Source organism: Phalacrocorax aristotelis, chromosome Z, assembly GCF_949628215.1.
Source record: "Phalacrocorax aristotelis chromosome Z, bGulAri2.1, whole genome shotgun sequence".
Classification (NCBI taxonomy): Eukaryota; Metazoa; Chordata; class Aves; order Suliformes; family Phalacrocoracidae; genus Phalacrocorax; species Phalacrocorax aristotelis.
The window spans coordinates 25,989,140-26,012,956 of record NC_134311.1 but is presented as its reverse complement, the minus strand read 5'-3'; the positions used below and the strand labels follow the sequence as shown (position 1 = coordinate 26,012,956).

At 47.5% G+C, this 23,817-nt stretch overlaps 2 protein-coding genes across 3 annotated transcripts in view; one reads left to right on the top strand and one right to left on the bottom strand.

Moving 5' to 3' along the window:
* RNF38 (ring finger protein 38) overlaps nt 1–3,569 on the bottom strand; it is a 127,514-nt gene extending 123,945 nt beyond the window's left edge. For both annotated transcript variants that reach the window (XR_012657921.1, XM_075078439.1), the window contains exon 1: nt 3,044–3,569. Coding sequence is in view for 1 of the 2 variants with exons in the window: in XM_075078439.1 (XP_074934540.1) it covers nt 3,044–3,554 (511 nt within the window). In the remaining variant the exon portion in view is untranslated. The remainder of the gene's footprint in view (nt 1–3,043) is intronic.
* Nucleotides 3,570–3,654: 85 nt separating this feature from the next.
* LOC142050520 (uncharacterized) lies at nt 3,655–9,974 on the top strand. The gene is made up of 3 exons (XM_075079206.1): nt 3,655–3,663; nt 3,730–5,407; nt 6,536–9,974. The coding sequence occupies exons 1-2, from the start codon at nt 3,655–3,657 to the stop codon at nt 4,666–4,668; spliced, it is 948 nt and encodes a 315-aa protein (XP_074935307.1). The 3' UTR covers nt 4,669–5,407; nt 6,536–9,974.
* The last annotated feature ends 13,843 nt before the right edge of the window (nt 9,975–23,817 follow it).

Sequence of the window (23,817 nt, the reverse complement as noted above, 5' to 3'; positions counted from 1 at the left end):
AATATTAACTAAATTTAGCAAAGTTTACCAGATGACATCCAAAAAACTGATATGCGTAACATAGATGAGAAGAAGTTGCTTTCACTAGCTACAGACATCACAGCAGTATCTTTAGTACACTGCAACTTCCAAAAGCCGTCTTTCCTTTCCAAAGGCTGCAAAACATGAAAATGTTAATACAGACCTTATCAAAGAAGTGAAGCTGAAAAGCTCTACGAATTTCCACTAGAGACACACTTTTCTCTTCCTAGCTGACAACCTTGCCTCTAGATGGGCTTCTCTTTTCCACTGAGAGGATGCATGTACCCCAGTGGAGGCCAAGTACTTTATGGAAGGTGAAGTGCCTCTTAAGATCAGGATCAATTTCCTGAACGAAACAAAGAATCAGCTCTTCAGTGCAGCATTTTCTAGTCCAATATTCTTTCACCAATTTGACTACCATGCATAGAGACTTTCCCTTCTGTTGATGCACACTGTTTGTGAGGAAAATACGAAAGAAACAACAATAGAAAAGAAGAACCAGTCATCACTAAACATTTTTCTGTTGGGGAAAACAGTAAACATTCTCTCAAACTTGCTTGTAAACTACAGTAATTTCACTATCCCCTAATGTTTGAAGACCAGATCACAATACAGTTTTTTATCAAATGTTAATATATTAGGACCGCCAATCTGAGACTACTGCTTTCAAGAGAACAACTAAGAAGATGCTCAGCAAAACAATCCAAATTCAGCCCTGATGCCAGAGTTTGGTGTATCATTTTTTCCTCTGGTGGCAAATACCTGAATGATACAGGTAGACTTTCACAAAGTCAGAGTAACAGTCTTTCCCTTCAGAGAGAAAAAAAATACATTTCTCATCCCCAATCTAGAAACCTCCTGGATTTGTCTGTAAATTATGACGTTATCTCAAAATTAGAAGATGAATTGGAGATCATATTACATGAAAACATTTTATGTATTTTTGAGATCATGACTAACAAACATTAACCTGCTACTGTGACTTAAGTATATTGTAAAACTTAATCATTTAACTTGGGCATCTGCAAGGGCTCTTTTAAGCAAACTGGTTCTGACTATTCAAGTTACCATTAAGCACAGAACTTTTGAGCACAGGATCTGTGCTAGTGAACACCAAAAACTCAGGACAAACCCAAAAAGCCCCTTCCCTTTTTGGGGAAGAAAAAGCTCAACATTCCCTAATGCAACAGTAAGGTCTTTGTACACGAGGCCTGTGATGAATTCATTATATGACAAGGGTTATAGTTCTTCTCTCCACCAAGATTTTCCAAATCATGGGAAATACAAAAGCTTTTATCTCCCAATAGTAACATACTAGGTCAATATGTCTAATCTAATAATAAGAGCGTGGGAAGGTTAGGAGAGGTTTTGAGATTAGGCTTTAAAATAAGGTTATCATCTATACCAAGAATGTCCAAGCAGTTTTAAAACAAAAAGTTGACATACAGTTTTATCAGACAAAACCTCCGTTACCAGATCACCTATATTGGAGGAATATTTGTCTCCTATATATTTTATTTGGAAGGCCCAAATAGCTAAACAGGAGAGACTGATATTCCCCATGTGTTCTGTGGCCTAAGCATGTAGGAAAAGCTATTTTTGAGCTATGTAATACAATTCAAAGGTAAAAATTCAAGTTCTTCCTCAACTTTCTGCATGGTAATTCTTTAATATGCTGTGAACCACAAATCTGAAGAGAAACTTATCTATAAAATCTACTTCATTTCAGAGCAAGATTTCCATCAGTATACACACTCATACTGCAGACTCCTGTAAATCATCCAAGTTGAGCACCACTAAAAATACATTCTAAAAGAAGTCTAATTACAGATCTCATTTCTTCACCCTCCAGGCCCAAAGAATGATGTCTTGTTTTCTGCCATTCTCCCATACCACTTTCTAATTACTAACTTTGTATATACATAAACAGTTTAATTCTTGCTGCCATTCACAAACAACAGCTTAGGAGAACATCTAAGGCCCCAGTCCTGAAACCACACAGACACTCGTTTAAATTTAAGCATGTGGGAAACTCCACTGCAGTCTTGGAAGCAGCTCTGGTGTTTGACAGCAAGCACATCAACCCAGATGTTGGGCCCTCAGTCCTGAAAACATCGTAGCTCCGGGACAAGTGAACCGCATGCCCAACGCCCGTTCCAAAGAGAGACCCTGCTGCTGGCTGTTTCTAACAGGGAACTCAAGAACACGTTTAAGGGGCAGCTGTTGAGAGCCCCGAAGGCACTCAGCTGGGGTTCCCACAGAGGCAGCCTGACTTTCAAAGCATTTCGGAGCTATGCGCAGGAACTTGAGGTGACCTGTAAACCGCTCATTTTACAGATACCGACAGCCTGCTGGCAGCCGCGTAGCGCGGATTTAGGGACAGGGACACACCCCCACCCCCCCTCGGGAGCGCTGGCACAGCGGGCGCCCCGCGGAGCCCCACGGCACGCCGCAGGCCAGCCACCGCTGTGGGGAAGAGGGAGCGCGGGCAGGGCCGGCCAGGCCCCGGCGCTGCCGAGGGCACACCGAAGCCTCGCATGAGACACGGCCACCGACGCCCAGCGCAGCGCAACCCCTCCGGCTGCGCCGGCGGCCGACAGACGGGAGCGCAGGGCGGGGAAGCGCTGGCAGCGGTACGACGACCGGAGGCGACACCCCCAGCACCGCGGGCCGCCAGCGCTTCACAACGCCGCATCCCGACCGGCGGGGAAAAAGCCACGGCCGCGCCGGCCACCGACGCGCAGGAGCCCCCGGGCACCCCCCGACCACCCCGGGCTGGCCGGCCGCCACACGAATTGCGGGCGGCCGCCGCGACTTGCCTCGCTCTGCTGTGACCGGCGGGAGTTTTCCCTCCGTCCCGTCCCGCTGCCCGCCCCCCGCCCGGGGGCGGACCCCCCGGGGCCGCCGCGACTCCGGGAGCTGCGGAGGACAACTTCGAGGCCCCCTGGGCCCGCTGCCCTACCGGGCGGGGGTGGGACGCCCGGAGCTACTCCCCCTCGCCCGGGGCCCCCTTCCTGCTCACCTGGCGGCGGGCCTCTGACGCCCGGGGCGGCGCGGGGTGCGCCGTGGCCAGCGGGGCTACCCCGGCCCTGGCTGCGCGCTCCCGGCTCCGGCAGGCTTGGCCCATGGAGGGGCGGCAGCGGCGGGCAGAGGGCGGGGGGCGGCGGTAAGCGAGCGGCGCCGCCGCTCATGGCGAGTCCGGGGAAGCCGGAGCGGGAGCGAGCCCGGGTCCGGGGGGCCGTCGGGAGGAGACAGGCAGCCGAGTGGGAGGGGGAGGCGGCGGCCTCGGAAGCAGCGGAGGAGGCGGGGGGCGGCGGAGGGGAGGAGGAGAAAGAAGGCAGGAAGGGGGCGGCGGAAGAAGCCACCCATCTGCCGCGCCGGCCCGCGTCGCCGGCCTGGCGGAGAGGCCTGGGCCGCTCGCCGCCGCTCTCCTCGCCGCGCGGAGCGGCGCCACGGTCCCGCCGGCGGGCGGGGGCGAGGAAGCAGGCGTCGGACTGCGCCCCGCGGGACGCCGAGCGGGCAGAGACCGGCATCGCTCCCGGCTCCGGCCAGCCGGCGGCGCCCGCCCTCCCAAGAGCAGCCCCGCCGCGGGGACGGGGGAGCGCTCAGCGCCGGCGGGGGCACGTAGGTGGCATGGGCGACGTGAGGCGCAGCCCTCCGCCGGGCAGCGGGGGTCGGTGCCGAGTTGTGCCGGCTGCTGCTGGGTAGAAGCTACCTCCGCCGCCCGGCTGGTTCCGGAGGAGGAGGAGGAAGTCTCCCCGCCTGCTTCCTCCCTCCGCCCCGGCCCAGCCCCAGCAACGCGGCGGCCGGCAGTGTTCAGCGCGCCGCCGGCGGCCCGCCGCCTCCCTAAGGCCGCTCGCTGTCCGCGGGGTCGAGCCCGCTCGCAACAGCACTGCCGCAGTGCGCGACGACCCGCAGAGAGCACACCGGCGCCGCAGGCAGCCGCCCGTTATTGTGGCGGTGTCCCCGCCGCCCGGTGGCCGGGCAGGGGAGGGAGGCCCGCGGCGGTACCGGCCGGGCCCCTGCGGCCTCAGCCCGCCCCGAGCAGGCGCTGCGCGCAGGGCCCGAAGCCATCCTCGCCCTGCCTCGCCTTCCCTCTGCGATCCGCTGGGCACGGGCGCTTCCGCGCCCTTCGCCTTTGCGGTGTGTGACGCCTCCGCCCCCGCGCGAGCCCCGTCCCGCGCCCAGTGCGGCGGCACGGTGCTCCCCGCGGGGGCGGCCGCCGGGGGAGCGGGCCAGGGCGGCGATCGACTGGACGGCCGGGCGATTGCTGGGGCTGCGTTCGGAGCCGGTGGAGCGCGGACACTGCGCAGCGGCGGCCCAGGAGATGGCGGCGCCGCACCGCCCGACCGGGACGGCTGCGGGCGCGGGCAGCGGCGCTTTCTCCGCCGTCGCCGGGCGGTGAGGGGTATCCGGACGGAGCCGGCCCTTACGGCACGTGTCCCGCAGACCAGGGAGCGCCCTCAGCTTGGAAGGCGTCAGAGGGGCACGGTTCATACAGGTCGCCCCTGGTGCGGGGGCAAGCCGCGTCTGACGGTGCCCTGCTGTGTGTGGGAAAGGTTTCCGCAAATCACGCCTTTGCCAGCGTTACCCCCCTGTGCCACCCTTTTCTCTCCTTCATGTAATTTGGTTGAGGTTTTCACCTAGTGTGGGAAAAGGTGACCGTGGCTCCCCAGAGGGCTAGCGTCTCTGGGGCTTGTAGCGTACTGCTCACGGGATTCGTACGTCCCAGCAATTACATAAGGCGATTCAAAGCCTTTCTAGATTTGCTTGCTTAAACTCCACACAGCTAAAACCCTCGTGTTTGCAGCCCCAAATCAGGAAGCAACTTCAGCAGCTCCTATTTTGTCATCCCGTGGAACACAAGGGTCTGAGGTTGCCTGCCACATCCTCTGCTTCACCTTCCCAAGGTGTCCACTCCTCTTTCATATTGCTGCTATAGAGCAAGCACATGCTGCCTGCATGAAGCTCCTGGCAATACACAGATGGCAGAAAACGATGAACACAGCCAGTATAGCTTTATGATGATTCATTTTTCACTCACTTCCTGGGAGGAAGTTGCTTTAAAACTACTCCCATACTAAAGATACTACATAAGACTGCATTGTGGCACAGAATTCCTTTTTTGTGAGCCCTCCAGAACTTTGCAGGTATGAATTCTAGATTATTTTATACTACAGGAAATGGTGTGAAAATACCATCAGTCCTTCAACTAAGACAGTTTTCCTAACTTTTTTTGCACCTGGATTGTTTTCCAGAAATGAGCAAAGAAAAGATACTTCTGCAGTGTGAAGCTACGTCAACCATTAATCTAACATGCACTCCAGACTACAGACTATCTGGAAGTTCAGGAAGGCTGTTTCTGTGTCGGCAGTCTTGCAGACAGGTAACCTGACAGTTCTGATGCACTGCATTTAATTTACTTAAGGAGCTGAGGAGTTCCATTTTCCTGTTTGTTCTAAATTTAAATCAAGCATTTGCAAGATAATACCATTACAAGAGCTAGGTCCAGATTTTTTTTCCAAGTGTCTTTTAACTCAAGTGGGACAAGAAGAGGTAATACCTTCAGGTACATTTGAAAAACAGTCAAGTTTTGGTAGTGTATGGAAAGTCTTCTTCAGATCTGCTTAAGGTCTTCAGGTACTGAAAGACAAGGTTTTTTCTCTCTAAGGTTTAAAGCAACTGGTATCTTAACTAATTGTTCTAAACAGAAACCTACTGATGGGTATCAAGAGTTACACTCCTCAATAGTTCACATCAAACTGATCCAGAGAAAAGTCATAGCAAGTTTTTTTGTTGTTGTTGTGACTTTTGTTTTAAAGTTTAGAAACTTGAAATACTACGATGATCAGAAAGCTACTACACTCAGTATTGTAGACCTCTTTTCACTTCAGGTGAATTGAGACCTCACTGGTTTGAGTCAGAACAATCACTACAAGAACATCTGGCAGTTATGCAAGCTCTTTTGCAGACCAGGAGTGCTTGTTTCTTCCAACCTCATAACTAATTCTGCCTAAAAAACAACACAAAATTTGAGCCCAGATTTTCATATCTCCAAACGATCTGCCAGCATCAGTTGTATGGTATGATTCTCAGGGTTCTTACTATGGTCCAGTGTTGAAAACAGTGACATTAGGTATATTGTTTCATTAAAAATTGAACAAGTTCAAGCTCCACTGTGCCCAAGGCTTCTCTTAAAAACTGGTAAAAGCTGAAGTGGTGTTTAAGGCTATGTGTAACCCAGATGTTGCAATGGGATGCTTTTACCTTGAATCCTTCATTGTGTCTGTTTTGTCCCCCTCAGTGCTGCTGAATTGCTTGATTTTGAGAGGGACATACAGAAAAGATCTGCTGCAAGTAAGACTGACAAGATGGTAGTTAGCTGAAAATACTAATTCAGCAGGGAGTTGTGTCAGATTTTTTAAAACTACAACAGAAAGCTGATATGCATTTTAAAAATGTGTTTTATTTACTCCACAGGCAAATAACCATGTTTCTCTACAATTTCTTACAGAGAAGATGCATATCCAACTTCCTGCAAACATTAGTTTGTCTTTTAGGGAGTTGAGAAAGACACATGAAATCAACAGGACTTAAAACTCTCATTGTTGGGTGCAACAGTACAGGTGGCATACAAGGTATTTCCACTGGTGCTAACTTCATGACTGCTGGAGTTTCCACGTCTGCAGCTGTCCGGCGCTTACTGCAGGAGTAGCCTAAGTTGCCATGTATGAGTTGGAGGCCAGTCCGGCCAGATCAAAGTTTCCTCTGTAGGAGTTGCTGATCAGAGGCCTCCTGTAGGAGTCACTTGTTTAGCATCTGGCTAATGATGGGATATACACAGGCTAGAGCGAGTCTTGTTGAAGCCACCACTAAGATATTGCTAACCTTATTGAAGAATGAGAAATGCAAAAGGCAGAAGATACGACACATCTTTCAGGAAAGGTACATTGGCATTTTTAATACATGAAAACATATTCAGCTCCTCTGTTCCTGCTGTAAAATAATGTTTTCCTAAGACTGCATACAGAAATCAGAGCTTTAAGGTGGGCCCTTGTCATGGTTTTAGCTGGGACAGAGTTAATTTTCTTCACTGCAGCTGGCATAGTGCTGTGCTTTGGACTTAATATGAAAACAATGTTGATAACACACCAATGTTTTGGTTGTTGAGGCATAGTGCTTGTGCTAGTCAAGGACTTTTCCAGCTTCCCATACTCTGCCAGGGGCACAAGAAGCCGGGAGGGGAGGGGGGCACAGCCAAGAGAGCAGATTCAAACTGGCCAAAGGGATATTCCATATCATGTAATGTCATGCCCAGTATGTTAACTGGGGGGAGCTGGCTGGGGGAGGGAGGCAGCAATCATGGCTCGGGGGCCGGCAGCGTCGGTGGGTGGCGAGCGGTTGTATCGTTTGTGTTTCTGGTTTTTTTTCCCTTTTTCCCTTTTCCTTTTTATTATATTACCATTATTGGTATTACTATAATAATAATTATTATTATAGTTATTTTAATTATTAAACTGTTCTTATCTCAACCCACAAGTTGGGATTGACAAGTTGGGGAAGTGAGCGACCAGCTCTGTGGTGTTTAGTTGCTGACTGGGTGTGAACCATGACAGCTCTATATTCTCCTTCTTTATACTCCATCCCAGCATTTACTTGCCTTGAAGTTGCACTGTTGCTGGGCTCCCTGTCTCAAATAGTCATTTCTATACCCTGCTGTAGCTTCCATTTGGGTTGCAAACATCTCACGCTAGGCAAAGCTCAGTGAGCGGAGGAGAAAAATCATGAAGCTGAGCACATATCATACTGAAGAGTAAGGGCAATTACCTGCTTATTTGTACACGAACGGAAGCAAGGAAGGTATATGAAATGAGAAGGGCTTTGCCTGTGCATGCCAAGAACTGGCTGTATTGTTGACGGTTCCTGCAGGACATACCTGTTACCTCTTACCTTCTCACTATCATTGTGACACCCTTAATGAACTTTACCAATATCTGAACACAGAAAAAGGGGAAACACTTTCACATTCAGAGTGACTTTGATGGTGCAAACATAATGGTGCAATAGGAAAATACCCTAAATGGTAGAATTCAGCAATAAAGGAATGTCAAACGCTATGGGTTCTTTTGCATGTGCAGTGTGACAGCCTAGAGAAAACTCAGTCAACTGCAACACCCTATTGTGTTAGGTGCTGTACAAACATGTTCATAGCCCTGAAAATCTTGTAAATATGCAAAAGAAAGAGGAAGTCGGGAAGCAAAGGCATGGAAGAGTGCAGGGATTTGCCTATAGACATGTGGCATCTTGGTGGCAGAACTCATAGCCCGTGTCTCAGATTTGATGGTGCCTCAACACACACCATCTCCCTCTGGTTAAACTTCACCTCAGGATGGGGAATGAGCTTGAACACTGCCCTTGACAGAGCCTAGGTACAGCAGAAGCACTGACGTAATAACTGTTCATCAATAACCATGAAGTGATAAAGCAGATCACCACTCATAAAGGCAAAATGGCTAAAGTGGCTGTGACTGTTCTCTGCTGTGCATTCAAAGTCAAAACCCTTTTGAGAAGATTTTACAGCTTTTCCCATCCATCACTGTCTCTGCTTCAGATAAAAGGGTCTTAGAGGGGTGAACCATCCTTCCTGTCATACTTCACCTTCCTGAAGGAACTATACTGGTAAGAAGAGGAAATGCAGTAGCGGGTGTGACCTAAGTTGAATGCTGGAGTGGATTCACTGCCTTGGCATAATACTGACATCTACACCCTGCTGCAGCAGCGTGCACACTGTGCTGTCACTCTGTGTTGACCTACAGGGTCCAAAACAGTCAGTTGCCCACAGGGCAGCTTAAACCAGCAGAAAGACCATGCTGAAGTCAAGATTCAAAGCTCTTTGGATTAGTGGTCTCAAAGCACAGTAAGAGTGGTTTCTGCCTCAACAGGTGAGTGGAAAGGCTGCCTCACACAAGCCATCTTGACCAGTAGGCTCATGCACAAGTACAGTGGGAACACAGGGTTTGGTGACAGTGCAAAGAGAGTTGGGAGCCTAGGAAGTCAGCCATACTAGAGCTGTCCGTGCTTTCTTGAGAACCTTTCCCAAAGCATGGCTTGCCCCTCAAATAAATACATCAAAGCAACACACAACCTTAATCCCACATGCTATTACAGTGGCACTTGCCTCTTGCTCTTCTCCCCACCATCTCAAAGCTGGCTGCTCTGCATGGACCATGCTCTGCCTTTGTAGACAGCAGACTTGTCTTGGAAGTGGAAGTTGGACCTACTTCCTTTCAAAGGATGAAGCAGAGTAAGGTACAATTGCTATATGATTGACACATTCTCTCCCACTTCTCATTGTATTCTCAAATATTGAGCAGGCCTGGAACACCCTTAGCTTGAGTTTGAGGATTAAAATATAATTCAGCTCATTATAATGGATATAATCCTTTTCAACAGGCTTATGAATGTGTGTTAAAGTTGAGGAGTTCTTGGGAAATATTAGCACTTAGTTGTACTTGCAGACAAGTATTATAAAGTTGACATGAATACAATATACAGATAATTAATAGGTTTGTGTAGGTTTTTTCCTCTTTCTTCATATTGACCTGAAACAGGTTGGTTGTTTTGTTTTTTGAAATAAGGGTGTAGTTACATAAAATCAGCCAGCATGCCTCTATGATATCCGGGCCACACATCTGCTAAATAGTATGACAAATTTGTCTTGTCCAGACAAGACCTTGTCTTTGAAACTACATACAACCTGAATTACTAATAGGAAAAACAAGGGAAAGCTCTCATTTTGAACATTTTTTCAAGAAATCATAAGAAGGTGGCTTATAGGCCTTTCTGAATCACAAAGTGGTTATAAGACAAAATTATCTCATTTACAGGCATGATTTTACTGCTAACAGGGCAGTACATTGTTATGAGGCATTCTCTCAATCCTTCATTCGTCTAATCCCATTTTGTATGGAGGAATTCTATCTGCTGCTCTTCAGAAAAATAACTTTTTAATCATACTGCTTTGCTGCTTTTATTGATAGGTAGATGGGGCAAATATGGGAAGTGAAATATATAGGAAGAACGCTGAGGCTGTGGAAGGGTATGTGGAAGGAAAGTGTCTTCCTTTAAGGGTATCTTGTCAAAGAAGCCATAAATAAGAACATACAGAGACAGAAACCTGACTGACAAATGATAAGAGAAGCAGTGATGAGAACAAACATGGTTAGTCACATTAATTGGTGAGGATATGTGGAATGTGAGAATGTTTGGGTTTTTTTCAGTAAGATTATCTGATTAAGGACCTTGCAAAATTGGCATGATAAGGAAAGGGAGGGTGAAAAACACAGAGAGTCATAAAATCTGAGCAATTAGCATTATTGAAGACAATAACCAGAAACAAAGCTGGTCAGTCACACCAGATGATGGGCTATCAAGAAACTGCAGGCATCTGCATCTGCTCCTACCATTCCATGTATAGTCTAATGATACTGCACAAGGCAACTTAAAACAATCAAAAAAGGTGGGGGACCATATGTCCCTCACAGCAACGTTAAGGGATCTGGGGCATAGGTGGTGTTCTCCTCTATTCTCCCAGTGAGAGAAAGGGGTTCAGGAAGGAGGAGTCAGTGAATGGAAAGGTGAATGCCTGGCTGTGTGGCTGGTGCCATACTCAAGGTTTTGGTTTCTATGATTGTGGGTGTACCTTTGGGAAGCTGGGTATGTTGCGAGCTGATGGGATTCAGTTGACCATGTGAGGTAAGAGGGTCTTCACCAACAAGCTGGCTAGTCATAAGCTTTTAAACTAGGTTTAGCAGGGCATGAGTTTTGAGCAACAGAGAAGAGCAAGGGGCTGCTGATGTATTAGGAACCAACAGGGAAACACCTGTGAAATGCCTCAAAGGAATTAGGGTGTGTTCATCTAAAGAGGTGAAACAGTTGATAGCCCAACTGAAGTGCCTCTGTATCAATGCATACAGCATGGGTAACAAACAGGAGGAGCTGCAGCCGCTCACCACCCGCTGGACCAATGCCGCTAGACCCTGAGCCACAACCGCTCCCCACTCCATGCCAACTCCCCCAGTTAATATACTGGTCATGACATCATATGGTATGGAATATCCCATTGGCCAGTTTGGGTCAGCTGTCTTGGCTGTGGCCCCACCCCTCCCAGCTTCTCATGTGTGTGACAGACCATGGGAAGCTGGTAAGGTCCCCAACTACTATAAGCACTGCTTAGCAACACTGAGCCGCTACTGAACAGCAACTAAAGCATCAGTGTGCCATCAGCACTATACCAACTAGAGTGATGAGAATTAACTCTATCCCAGCTAAAACCAGCACATGAATCATATGGAAGACAAGGAGGTGACAACCAACATGGCTTTGCCAAGGGCAAATCACGCCTGACTCATCTGGCTTTTAACAATGGAGTGACTGCATCAGTGGACAAGGAAAGAGATACAGATGTCATCTACCTGGACTTCTGTAAAGGTTTTGGCATGGTCCTACACAACATTCTTGCCTTTAAATTGGAGAGGTATGGATTTGATGGATGGCCTGATAGGAAACTGGCTGTGTGGCCATGTCCACAGAGTTACAGTCAATGGCTCAATGCCTAAGTGAAAACCAGTAAGTAAAACCAGTTAAGAGTCCATACTGGGACCAGTATTATTTGATATCTTCATCACTGACATAGACAGTGGGAGTGATTGCAGCCTCAGCAAGTTTGTAGATGACACCAAGCTGAGTGGCACAGCTGATACACTTGATGTAAGGGATGCTGTCTAGAGGGACCTTGGCAGGCTTGAGTGGGCTCATGTGAACGTCATGAAGTTCACATGGAAAAAGTAGAAGGTCCAACACCTGGAGTGGAGGAATCCCCAATATCAATACAGTCTGGGAGACAAATGGATTGAGAGCAGCCCTGCTGAGAAGGACTTAAGGATACAGGTGGATGAAAAATTAGATATGAGCCGGCAGTGTGCGCTTGCAGTCCAGAAAGCCAATGGTATCCTGGGCTGCATAAAAAGAAGCATGGCCAACAGGTTGAGGGAGGTGATTCTGCCCCTCTGTTTTGTTCTCCTGAGACCCCATGTGGAGTCCTGCATCCAGCTCTGGGGTCCTCAGTACAAGAAAGGCATGGACCTGTTAGAGCAGGTCCAGAGGAGGGCCACAAACGTGATCAGAGGGCTGGAGCACCTCTTCTATGAAGAAAGGCTGAGAGTGATGGGGTTGTTCAGCCTGAAGAAGAGGAGGCTCTGGGAAGACCTTATTGTGGCCTTTCAGGCTATGAAGAGGGGAATGAAGAAGGAAGTGCGAGTCTCTTCTCCCTGTTATCCAGTGACAGGATACATGGGTAAGGTTGAAAGCTGTGTCAGAGGAGGTTTGAACTTGACATTTGGAAACACTTCTTTACCAAGATGGTGATCAAACACTGGAACAGGTTTTCTGCAGAGGTGGTTGATACCCCATGCCTGTCAGTGTTTAAGAGGCATTTCAACAATGCCTTTAATAATATGCTTTAACTTTTGCTCAGCCTGAAGTGGTCAGGCAGTTGGACTAGATGATCATTGTAGGTCCCTTCCAATTGAACTAGTCTAGTCTAGTCTAGTCTAGTCTAGTCTAGTGTAGTTTCAGGGGAAAGTCTTCCAGTGCTTTCACTCATCTCTAGAGAACCTCTGATGTTGGCACAAATCAATTTTGTCTCCAGCAGAGAGTTCTCCTTTGTCAAAGTAATGGAACTATCAACATTGGACATTTTTGGAGCTTCAGATGAATTTTTGGAGATCTTGTTATCACAGGACAAGGTATGCTGTGAAAAAAAGTAATATTGTCCCTTGAGAATGCCATCACAAGAGTGAAGGACTGATTGGATAGACTTTAATAGTCTCTTTGGCTGAAACGACCTGTTGCCATCTCTAGAAACAGATGGGCTTCTACTCAGTTTTACTCTACTGCTGTTATTGAGACACCTGAACAGGAATCCTATCATGAGCAGAGCAAGTAATTTGTCTTTAAATTGAGAGAGCTCTTCTTTTAGCTCATCTTAAGCTATCCTAAATGTATAACAAGTGTCAATAATATCTATTTTTCTGTTGTTTACTGCCTGAGCACTGCCAGACTGCCCCATTGCAGAGAGATAAATCTTGCTTGCTCTCAGTACCTGCCTCTCTGAGGCTGATTGAAAGGTCCAAAGTCTCCAAGCTAGCAGGAGTGAGAGCAGCCCCTTGGTTGTTGCAGGCTCACCAGACATCTGCTGACAGAGCAGAGGTGTCAAGCTCACCTCTGTTACCCTGCATTCTGCCACATGCAATGTGTGCATTTGTACAGTAGCCCAGAAAAGAGGGTTATTTGTTGGAATTAAAATAAAATCTGGTTATTACAAGATGGCTTGTTCACCTGTTTCTCTTTCAAGGACAGAAAGTCTAGTTCTGGGGAGCAGCAGAGGAAGAGTCACACTCCCAAACTCCCAGCTACACTTCCTCTTGCTTCACAGCCTAATAGGTGATTTAACCCAGCTTTTGCATGGGACTGTGAAAGCAGGAAGCACAGACATGAGATGGAGGCAATTTTATCTTCTCAATGCTTGTGAGTTAAAAGCAGTTATTATAAAATGAGTCCTGAATAGGAAATTCAGCCAACTGACAAATTGCAGCACATGCTTGGCATTGGTAGCTCATCCACTTGATTTCTAACAATAATTTCCTAGACTCGTGTCACCCTTATGTCACTCTTTTTAATGCTCCTGGTATCTGTGGCATGGCTATGAGTAAGTGACATGGGTACGTGCCAAATTTTATCCAGGGAATTCCTTTGCCCTTCTTCACTAGCTTCAGTGTTTCTCTTTGCTTCTTTCAATGGGATGTGGAGATGCCTCTTAATGACCCTGCTGTCTACACCTATAAGTTCTCCTTTTTACCCTCCAACCTACATAGCAAAGGTATGAATTAAATGTGGCAGCAACACTACTGTTGTTCTCAAAGCTGTTGGTTCTGGAGAACAGAGTGTGAGGCTCAATCCTGAATCACTGCTCCCTTTTTCTGTCCCTTAAGTATTGCAGAGTTTCAACACAGAACCTTTGTGTGGAAGAGCAACCACATACTTGGAACCACATACTTGTCTGAAGACATCCATGGCAGGACCTTTTTGCACTTGCATTTTTCCTCATTGATCCTTTTCTTTCCTGTAAGCTCTTTAGTACCTGGCTCTCAGAGAGATCTTCAAGGAAATGGTGACTGCATAACAGCCACCTTTTTTCTCATATGTTTTCTTTCCTCTGAATGGTATTTTTGGATAGTACAAGCAGTTTACCTTCCAATTCTTTTCAAGGGGCAGGGCTGGGACTGCTTACCTTCACACCCCAGGGAAGACAGTATCTTATGAATTATGGAATTAATGTTAGAATTAAGCTGCAGGACATGACATTCCCCTTCCTCATTTTCACTACCACACTGGAGAACGTACCTGTATTTGCTACATTTTCCTCTTTACCTGAGAAAGCACAAATGCAGTTTATTGTTAAGGGGAGTACGGACTACAACTATCAATGTCTGAACTGACACCAGCAGGTTTCTCTAGTTTGCAGCACATGCATGATCACTATGTTGTTAGCACCGGCTTTAAATCCAGAGGGACAGCACAAGGGAATAATTCAGCTGCATTTTTGTAGCTATTATGTTGTCAACATTATTCTCATACTAAATCCAAAACACACAATAACAGCTACAGTGAAGAAAATTAACTCTATCCCAGCCAAAATCGTGACAAAATGTCACACCAATGACATCCAGCAGTTTGTTCAATTTCTGTTGTGATTCTGACAATCCTGCGACTATCATGTTTGCTAGCAATAATCACTTGGTTTTGGTATATAATAGCTTTTTCATATCTGGTTATTAAGTTGTGCTGGTTTTGGCTGAGAAGGGGTTAATTCTCCTCACTGTGGGGGTCGGCTACCTTTCCAGCTTCCCGCGCTCTGCCGCGCGGCGTGGCAGGGGGGGCTGGGAGGGGCGGGGCCATGGTGGGGGCGGCTGACCCCGACTGGCCAATGGCAGGTTCATTCCATACCATGTGACACCGTGACCAATATATTGAGGGGGGGCGGTAGCAGCGCGGGGGCGGCGCGGCGCCGGGTCGGCGGGGGGTGAGCGGCTGCGGCGGCGGCGGCGGCGGCGGCGGCGGCGGCGCGCGCGGTTCGCTCCGGCGGTTCGTTTCCCCTTCCCCCCTCCCCCGGGGCTTTGCGCCTCTCGTTGTTCTCCTTTACATTGCATTTCTGGTGTTGTTTCTTTTAATTTTAATTATTAAACTGTTCTTATCCCAACCCACAAGCGTTACCCTTCTGATTCTCTCCCCCATCTACCGGTGGGGGAGTGAGCGAGCGGCTGTGTGGGGCTGAGCTGCCGCTAAACCACGACATAAGTTTTCCAGTTCTTCAGTCTGAGAGTGTACTGTGTCATATTGGTCCTAAGGATACGGACCAAGTTGTAGGCCAGAATTCTGGCAGCATTGATGTGAGATTTTGGACCTCACCGACCGTGTTACAGCACAGATTACCAGCTTCTCTGGGTTTGCTTAATTGTTTATGTGATAGCATGCCAGATTTCCCAACGCAAGGGTTAGCATTGTCTGATACATGAAGCTTCCTCTCTTTTTAGATGTTGTCAACATTGCCTCCAGTAATAACACCTCACCATAGAGCGTATTTACCAAGTTCCAAGGAATACTTAGTATACTTTCTAGATGGTTACTTTCCACAGTGTGCAGGTTGAATGACAGCTTTCACTTACACATTAAACAGTTCCTAACAAAAGAGAAAAAAGACTTAGGTCTTGGATCATATCCAAGCCTCAGTAATGGTTAATTTCACTACCACGATATCCACAATTTCCCTTATTCCTTTCCCCTGAAAGTGCTGCAACATGATGCAGCATTTTCTGAGTGATAGGTGTTGAATTCTCACCTGATCTCCTCCATGCCACACCAAGGTGGTCAAAGCATCCTGCTGGTGTTGGTTCAGCACAGAGGATTGTTCATTAAAGGATAACTAGAAAATAGTGCTAGAGTACTGAGGGAGCTGGTGGAAGAGCTTGCCAAGCCACTCTCCATTATTTATCAGCAGTCCTGGTTAACAGGGGTGGTCCCAGATGACTGGAGACTTGCCGATGTGACGCCTATCTACAGGAAGGGCCAGAAGGAGGATCCAGGGAACTACATGCCAGTCAGCCTGACCTGGGTACTGGGGAAGATTATGGAGTGGTGGATCTTGAGTGAGCTCCAGGCATCTGCAGGACAACCAGGGGATCAGGCCCAGCCAGCATGGCTTCATGAAAGGCAGGTCCTGCCTGATGAACCTCATCTCCTTCTATGACCAGGTGACCTGCCTAGTGGATGAGGGAAAGGCTGTGGATGTTGTCTACCTGGACTTCAGTAAAGCCTTTGGCACTCTCTCCCACAGCATCCTCCTAGAGAAGGTCTAGGCTCATGGCTTAGACAGGTATGCTCTTCACTGGGTAAAAAACTGGCTGGATGGCCGAGCCCAGAGAGTTGTGGTGAACGGAGCTAAATCCAATTGGTGCCCTGTCACAACTGTTGTTCCCCAGGACACAGTTTTGGGGCCAGTCTTGCTTAATATCTTTATCAATGATCTGGATGAAAGGGATTGAATGCCCTCTCAGTAAGTCTGCAGATGACGCCAAGTTGGGTGGGGAGTGCTGATCTGCTTGATGGTAGGAAGGTGCTGCAGAGGGATCTGGACATTCAGTGGCTGAGGCCAGTTGGATGAGGTTTAAGAAGGCCAAGTGCCAGGTCCTGCACTTGGCTCACAACAACCCCATGTGATGCTACAGGCTTGGGGAAGAGTGGCTGGAAAGCTGCTTGACCAAAAAGGACCTGGGGGTGTTGGTTGACAGTCAGCTGAACATGAGCCAGCAGCGTGCCCTGGTGGCCAAGAAGGCCAACTGCATCCTGGCTTGTATCAGGAATAGTGTGGCCAGCAGGAGTGGGGAGTGATCGTGCCCCTGTACTCGGCCCTGGTGAGGCCGCACCCTGAATACTGTGTTCACTTTTGGGCCCCTCCCTACAAGAAAGATATTATGCTGCTGGAGTGTGTCCAAAGAAGGGCAACGAAGCTGGTGAAGGGTCTGGATAACATGTCTTATGAGGAATGCCTGAGGGAACTGTGGTTATTTAGTCTGGAGTAGAAGAGTCTGAGGGGAGACCTTATTGTTCCCTACAACTACTTGGAACAAGGCTGTTTTGAGGTGGTTGTCAGTCTTTTCTCCCCCGTAACTTGTGATAGGACGAGAGGAAACAGCTTCAAGTTGCATCAGGAGAGGTTTAGATTGGATATTAAGAAATATTTCTTTACTGAGAGAGTGGTCAGGCATTAGAACAGGCTGCCCTGAGAGGTGGTGGAGTAACCATCCCCGGAGGTGTTCAAAAAACGTGTAGACATGGCACTTTGGGACATGGTTTAGGAGGCATGGGGGTGTTGGGTTGATGGTTGGACTTGATGATCTTAGAGGTCTTTTACAACCTTAATGATTCTATGATTCTGTGGAAAAGAAAGGCCTCTCTTAATACTTTGTGCTGTATTGTGATCCAAACCAACCTGGGGAATATATATAAAGAGAAAGAAGAAAAGAGGAAATATTTTTTTCGTAAGACTTGTCTTGTCCTCTCACAATTTGCTCAGTTCTAACACAATGAAGGAGATAAAAGGCCTAGCTTACCTCAGGGCAAGAGAGTGTACTGCTTTGTGATCTCAGCTAAACTGTTTGGCTCTCCTACCACCTTGCCTGTGACAGAAACCCTGAGGGTCTGTGTGGACAGGAGGGAAAAGTCAGTATAACCCCTCACTTGATAAAGCTTTGGGCTCTGTATTGCTACTCTTCCCTTTCATATATGGTAGATGTAAGGGAAGGCCTTCCTTTCTCAGTGGTCTGTGTTATTCTGCACATCTCAGGCTAGATGGTGGAGAAGACCAAGCACAGCCCAAGCATGCAGTTAAAATAGGCTCAGGACAAATCTTTGCCTCCTAGCCATGTCCTAGTAATGGTCCATCCCAGCCAGGGGAGCTGCAGTGTTCAGAGCCAGCTGCAATACAGCCCCGCATTTGCTCAGGCTAGAAGGGGCCCCACTGTGGTGTGTCCATGCACAAGCAACAACAGCACAACAGGGAGTGACAGAGCGTCTCAGGAGCTCCAGTACATCGAGGCCTTCGATCACCAGGGTGGGGGCTATTTGACCCTCCAAAGGAACTGCACCACCTGCTTATAAAGCTGGCACAGGCTGCATCAAATGTCCAAACAGGATGGCAATAAAGTGGCTTTCATGCCCCTCAGGGTCATCAGTGAGATCCCTGAATATGCTCACTGCACATTCAGTTTGCAGAGCAAGGGTTTCCATACAGCAACAGAACCCCCTCCTTTACCCTTGTGTACCCAGGTGACTCATATGACACTACATGGGAGCATACCTTATGAGACTGAGTCTAAAGTGCAAGACTCTGAGGTTATGAGACAGAGCTTAGATCATATGCAGGAGTATGTGTAAGCTAATAAAAGAAGATATAGATGGCAAGGGAGCCAAATTATTCCTAGACTCATTAACTACCTTTCAAGGGTTCTGCCCCATCTTAGTATCTGCTAGCACAGAAAAAAAGGGACAACCTTTCTTTTTCCTGCCAACAGGAAGATGAATGTTCCCTAGAGAGAGCTCTTTTGTCCTTTTTGGCTCTGTGAAGAGGAGAGACTGGTGGACTCCTAAGAGACATTGTAATGATTGTGATCGTGCTGCACAGCTTAGGTCATCTAGGGAGAACACAGCCTGAGAATCTAAGCCGTCCTCCCCTAAATGCCAGATGAAGTGTGGGAGAGGATTTGTAGTCTGCTACAAAGCCTGCATTTATGTCCAGATTTACTTCCCTTCCTAAAGCTAGGATTCCTACTTGCCAGCACACCACCTGGGCTTTTTCTGGGACTCAGCTTGTTCTTGTGTTCTGTATAGCATGATCTTTTGTGCTCTTGCCCTTCTCTTACAGTATTCTGGGTTACAACAACCGTATGTAGCCAGTTGAATGTAGGCAACTAGCTTTTTGCAGGTTTAACCACTGGGGATGATCAGCTGTCATCTGCATCCAAGGAGCTCAGAAGCTTCAGGGATACCTTGCTGGATGTCTCTGTGTTCACAGAGAGCCTGACATATCTCTAAGTTCCCAAAGGTCATCTGAAAGATCTTGCTAGAGACACTGCAGAAACATTCTACATGACCTCCACTCTCTGTGGGCAAATGCAGCACTATCCACATTAGTGTACTCAGCACACAATGATACAGATGAAGCCTGCGCACATGCTATGCATGACAAAATGAATAGCTGTTGTTATTAGCCCATGTTGAAGCATGGCTACAGGTGACGGGGGACTTTGGGCAAACTTCTTACCATATCTCCTTCCAGGTGTTGTATCACAGTGCATTAGAAACATATGTAGAATCAACAAAAGACCTACAAGGAGTCCTCCGAAAGCTAGGTTTTCATTTGCTTGTTCACTGTCAGGGCCCCAGAGCCTGTTTAAAAGAAGTATTCAGTATGCAGTCTTGCACTGTGGTCAATTTTCAATTTTTTATCACAGAGTGCCTTTAAGTGTGTTGTATGTTCCCAAAAGGACAGAAAGGTACAGGAAAGGAGGGAGGGGCAAATAGCCATTTGATAAGGAACACAGGGATTGTCAATCATAGCTACTGAAGTTTAGTTAGAGAGGGAGAAGGCAGCAGGCTAGATGAATGCACTTAGTGCTATAGCATCAGCAGGATGTTAGCACTATTTTTTGTCTAGGTAGAAGAATTTATTGTCTGCCTTGTTTTATCTTTCACAGGCTTTGTGTTTGCATCCTCATCAGCTGCACACTGAAGTAATTTCTCCTAACCCAGCCTGAAGCTTCCTGGTATCGTGGTTTAACCCCAGCCAGCAGCTAAGGGCCATACAGCTGCTCGCACACTCTCCCCATAGTGGGATGGGGGAGAGAATTGGAAGTGTAAAGGTGAGAAAACTTGTGGATTGAGATGAAGACAGTAAAGCAAAAGCTGTGGCACAAGCAAATCAAAACAAGGAATTAATTCACTACTCCCCATTGGCAGGCAGGTGTTCAGCCATCTGCAGGAGACCAGGGCACCGTCATGTGTAATGGTTGCTTGGGAAGACAAAACACTGTGACTTCGAACGTCCCCCCCTTCTTTCTTCTTCCTGCAGCTTTTTATTGCTGAACATGATGTCATATGGTGTGGAATATCCTTTTGGTCAGTCGTGGCCAGCTGTCCCAGATGAATCCCCTCCCACCTTCTTGTGCACCCCCAGCCTACTTGTTGGTGGGGTGGTGTGAGAAGCAGAGAAGGCTTTGACGCTGTGTAAGCCCTGCTCAGCAACAACAAAAACACCTGCACTGTTTTCAGCACAAATCCAAAACATAGCCCCATACTAGCTACTATGAAGAGAATTAACTCTATCCCAGCCAAAACCAGCACGCATCCTCATCTTCTCCATTGCCAGCACTTATTTTATTTTAATGTCAAGCTTTCCTCCCAGAATTTTCTGAGGGTCAGTTCATGTGCAGGAGAGCTGTTGTACCTTACTCTGAGCAGAAGCTGCTGCTTCTTCTGTGAGAAATTCATCAAGCAAGTAAGACGTTTCAGAGTCACATTGCACTTTGCTGAATCCATACAGGTTTAGCTGACAAATTAAACTTTTCATGGTCCCAGTTTGAAAAACTCTTCAAGGTCCTTTCCTTGCCAGCACTTCCTGCATCAATTGCAATACAAATTCCATCATCAACCCACCAAATGGACTAAATCTGGAGGCTTTCAACAATTTTCCAGAGCTTCTTTGGAAAGCCAAGGGATAGGAAGTCATTAGCTTCACCAGAGCTCTCCACAGAAGAAAGACAAGGGACAAGAGTCTTGGTCTTGGTCTTATGGCAATTGCTGCCTGCTTGGCAGTCCTTTTCTTCCTTTATAGATGCTGGAGCAGCATCACAAGCTGCTCTTTTATCCTGTCCTGGAGGGACAGGAGAAGCTGGGTCTGCCGAACTCAGCCAGCTCATCCAGAGCAGAAGCAGATTATGTTCCTGCTGGAGGTGGTTCCCTTTGAAACTCTTGTCTGTGTTTGAAGGAAGGGTTCCCAGCGGCAGCCCGAGCCATTTCCTTAAGCAGCTGGGCTTGTTCCTGCCTCTGGGAGCTGGTGGCCAGGGAGGAAGCGGGAAGGTTGCAGCATTAGGCAGCAAAGTGCCTCATTCCTGGCGTTTTTCAGTTGGGCACCTCTCCCATTTGCAGAAATGTCCTTGCTCTTTTTAATCCTCTGATGGCTTCTGAGCTCATGCTTGAGAGCCTTGGAAATGAGTTGTGATGGGCAAGGTTGGGGCAGCAACCAGTGACTGTACTGCTGGGTTTGTGGAGTCGCTCCTCTGCCCACTGCTTCACCTTTGCCATGTGGTGCCCTGAATAGCTGCCTTCTGGCCTCCTGTATTTCACTCTGTTCTCCAGCTGTGTGATGAAATAAATCTGGAAAAAAAGGGCTGTGTATGTGGGCTGAGAAGGGATGGGTGGCCAAGCCAAGAAGAGATGGCTAGAGACAGGCTTGTAGCAGCTACTGCAACAGTAACTAATACAAGAACTGTATAAAAAATAGTAGTTACTACCAAGAACTAGTACAAGTAACTTGTCTGCTCTATTGGCTTTAGTACTGAAGTACATGGTGCAATGTGACCAACTAGAAGTGATACTGACGAAGGCGGCCTTGGCCGTGGTCTGGGAGAATATGTCTTCTCTGGTACATCTTCCCTGTGTTGGCTCACAAGAAAGTTGTTCTTTGTGTATTTCTGTATTGAAGCAGAATCTGTGAAATACCATGAGCATGTTAGAAACCTTTGTACTTTCACCCAGCTCTATAGTCAACGTGCCAGACTGTCGTTTGTTCTTGTGCTCGTTCTTTCCAATCTTCGTCAATGTATCTGCATATACTGGAAAAAGACAAAGTTCATGTGATAACAATGCCAAGTTCTGACAGGTCTTCTAAAATGCATAGATCCCTAGGTTTTTACAGTCCTAAGAGCTCCATTTATAATGTGCATGTGTTAGATGAGAATCACAGCTTTAATGGTGGGAAAGAAGGAAAAGCTGCAAATGTGCTGGTTGTTTGGCATAAACATCTGGCAAGAGATCCATCATGTCCATTGGTTTAAATACCTTGCAACTTCATGAAAGAAGCCCAGAACTCATGATTTTGAACATCTGGAATTGGCAACATGATCCACCTCCCTTCTTCATCCCTTCTTTCTTGTCAACGGAAGAACTTGTTTATCCTGGGCAATACTGCCTTTACTCAACCCTCACACTTTATTTTCCCACACTGGTTTCCTCTCCAGGTATGTCTTCCCACTGTTCCACCCCAAACCATTGTCTCTTACATTGTTCATCATATTGGCTGACAGAATCCCTAGGGGCAAAACTGTTTTTCTTAAAAGCCCTGTGGTCGTTATTTACTTTAATGATTTACTTTTCAGGTTATAGTAATACCTATAGACTCTGCTGATAGGTGTGCTGTGTTAGGTGCTGAACAAATGTAGACAGGGTCCTTCGAAGAGCTTGCAAGTGGAACACTGTAGTATAACATTCATCAGCAGATCTGCCAACAATTGCAAACTTGTTTAAAGCCGAGCACTTCTAAGTAGGAGACATAAAGTTCTAAATAGTAGGCATATGGCTCTTTACCCGAAGAGGTCATCAAAGATGACGGGCCCCTGGTGAGGCATGATCAAACACACAGCACGCAGCAGGGTGTTTCCATGATTCCAAAGGCAGTGCCTGGAGCAGTACTTGCCTAGTAAACTGCAGAGAAGAGAAGAAACAGGAATAGAAGCTACACTGTGCAGAAATGCTGTGCACTTTCAGGCACAGAACTTGATGCTGGTTGAGCAGACACGGAAGTTGTGAGAAAAAAAAATCCCTTAGGCAACATGTTAATCTTGTGACAAAGAGCGCTTATTCTCATTATTTGTAGTAATTAGGACTGCAGTGGATACAGCTGGTTCACCTATTAGCTTCTCCTTCTTCAGTCTGACAACCTTCTGGCGTGTCAACTGCATCGTTCAACTTGGTGTCATCTGCAAACTTGCTGAGGGTGCACTCGATCCCACTGCCTACGTCATTGATGAAGACATTGAATAGTACCAGTCCCTGACTAAAAGGAGTCTTTGTGTAATCAGTGAGGCTTTCTGTTAGAGTGATGTCTGCTTCAGGAGGGCAGTGGAGGGAAGGCTCCCCCGGAGGCATTTCGAACACCAGGTTGTGCTGCTTTCAAGCCGGCTCACAGTCCAGCATGTCTTAAGTGATTGCCCTAACCGCTTGTTACTGGGCCAAAGTAAGGACAGGAAGAGTTTCCTCTTTCCTCCACGTCTGAAATAAAATCTGCTTCTGAAAGATTAGTCATGTGGGTCTACCTACCTCCAGAGGAGACGTGGCCCTGATTCCAGGTACACAATGGAACCTCTCTACATTTCTCCCTCTCCCCTTCAGCAGGTTCAACAAGTTGTCTTAGGCCCAGAGAAGAGGAAGATCTAAGGGACAGTGATTCTTAACCCGTGTTGAGCTCTGGGCAGCTGCTCACGCAGATTACTGGCTTCTGGCCACGCCCTGCTGTCAGGCAGCAACAAGAATGAGACTTACCCAAAAGGGGCAGAAGCCTGGAGCTGAGGGTGACAGCAAGGCAGATGAGGGGCAGTGTCCTCATTGACAAGAAGTCATCGGTGG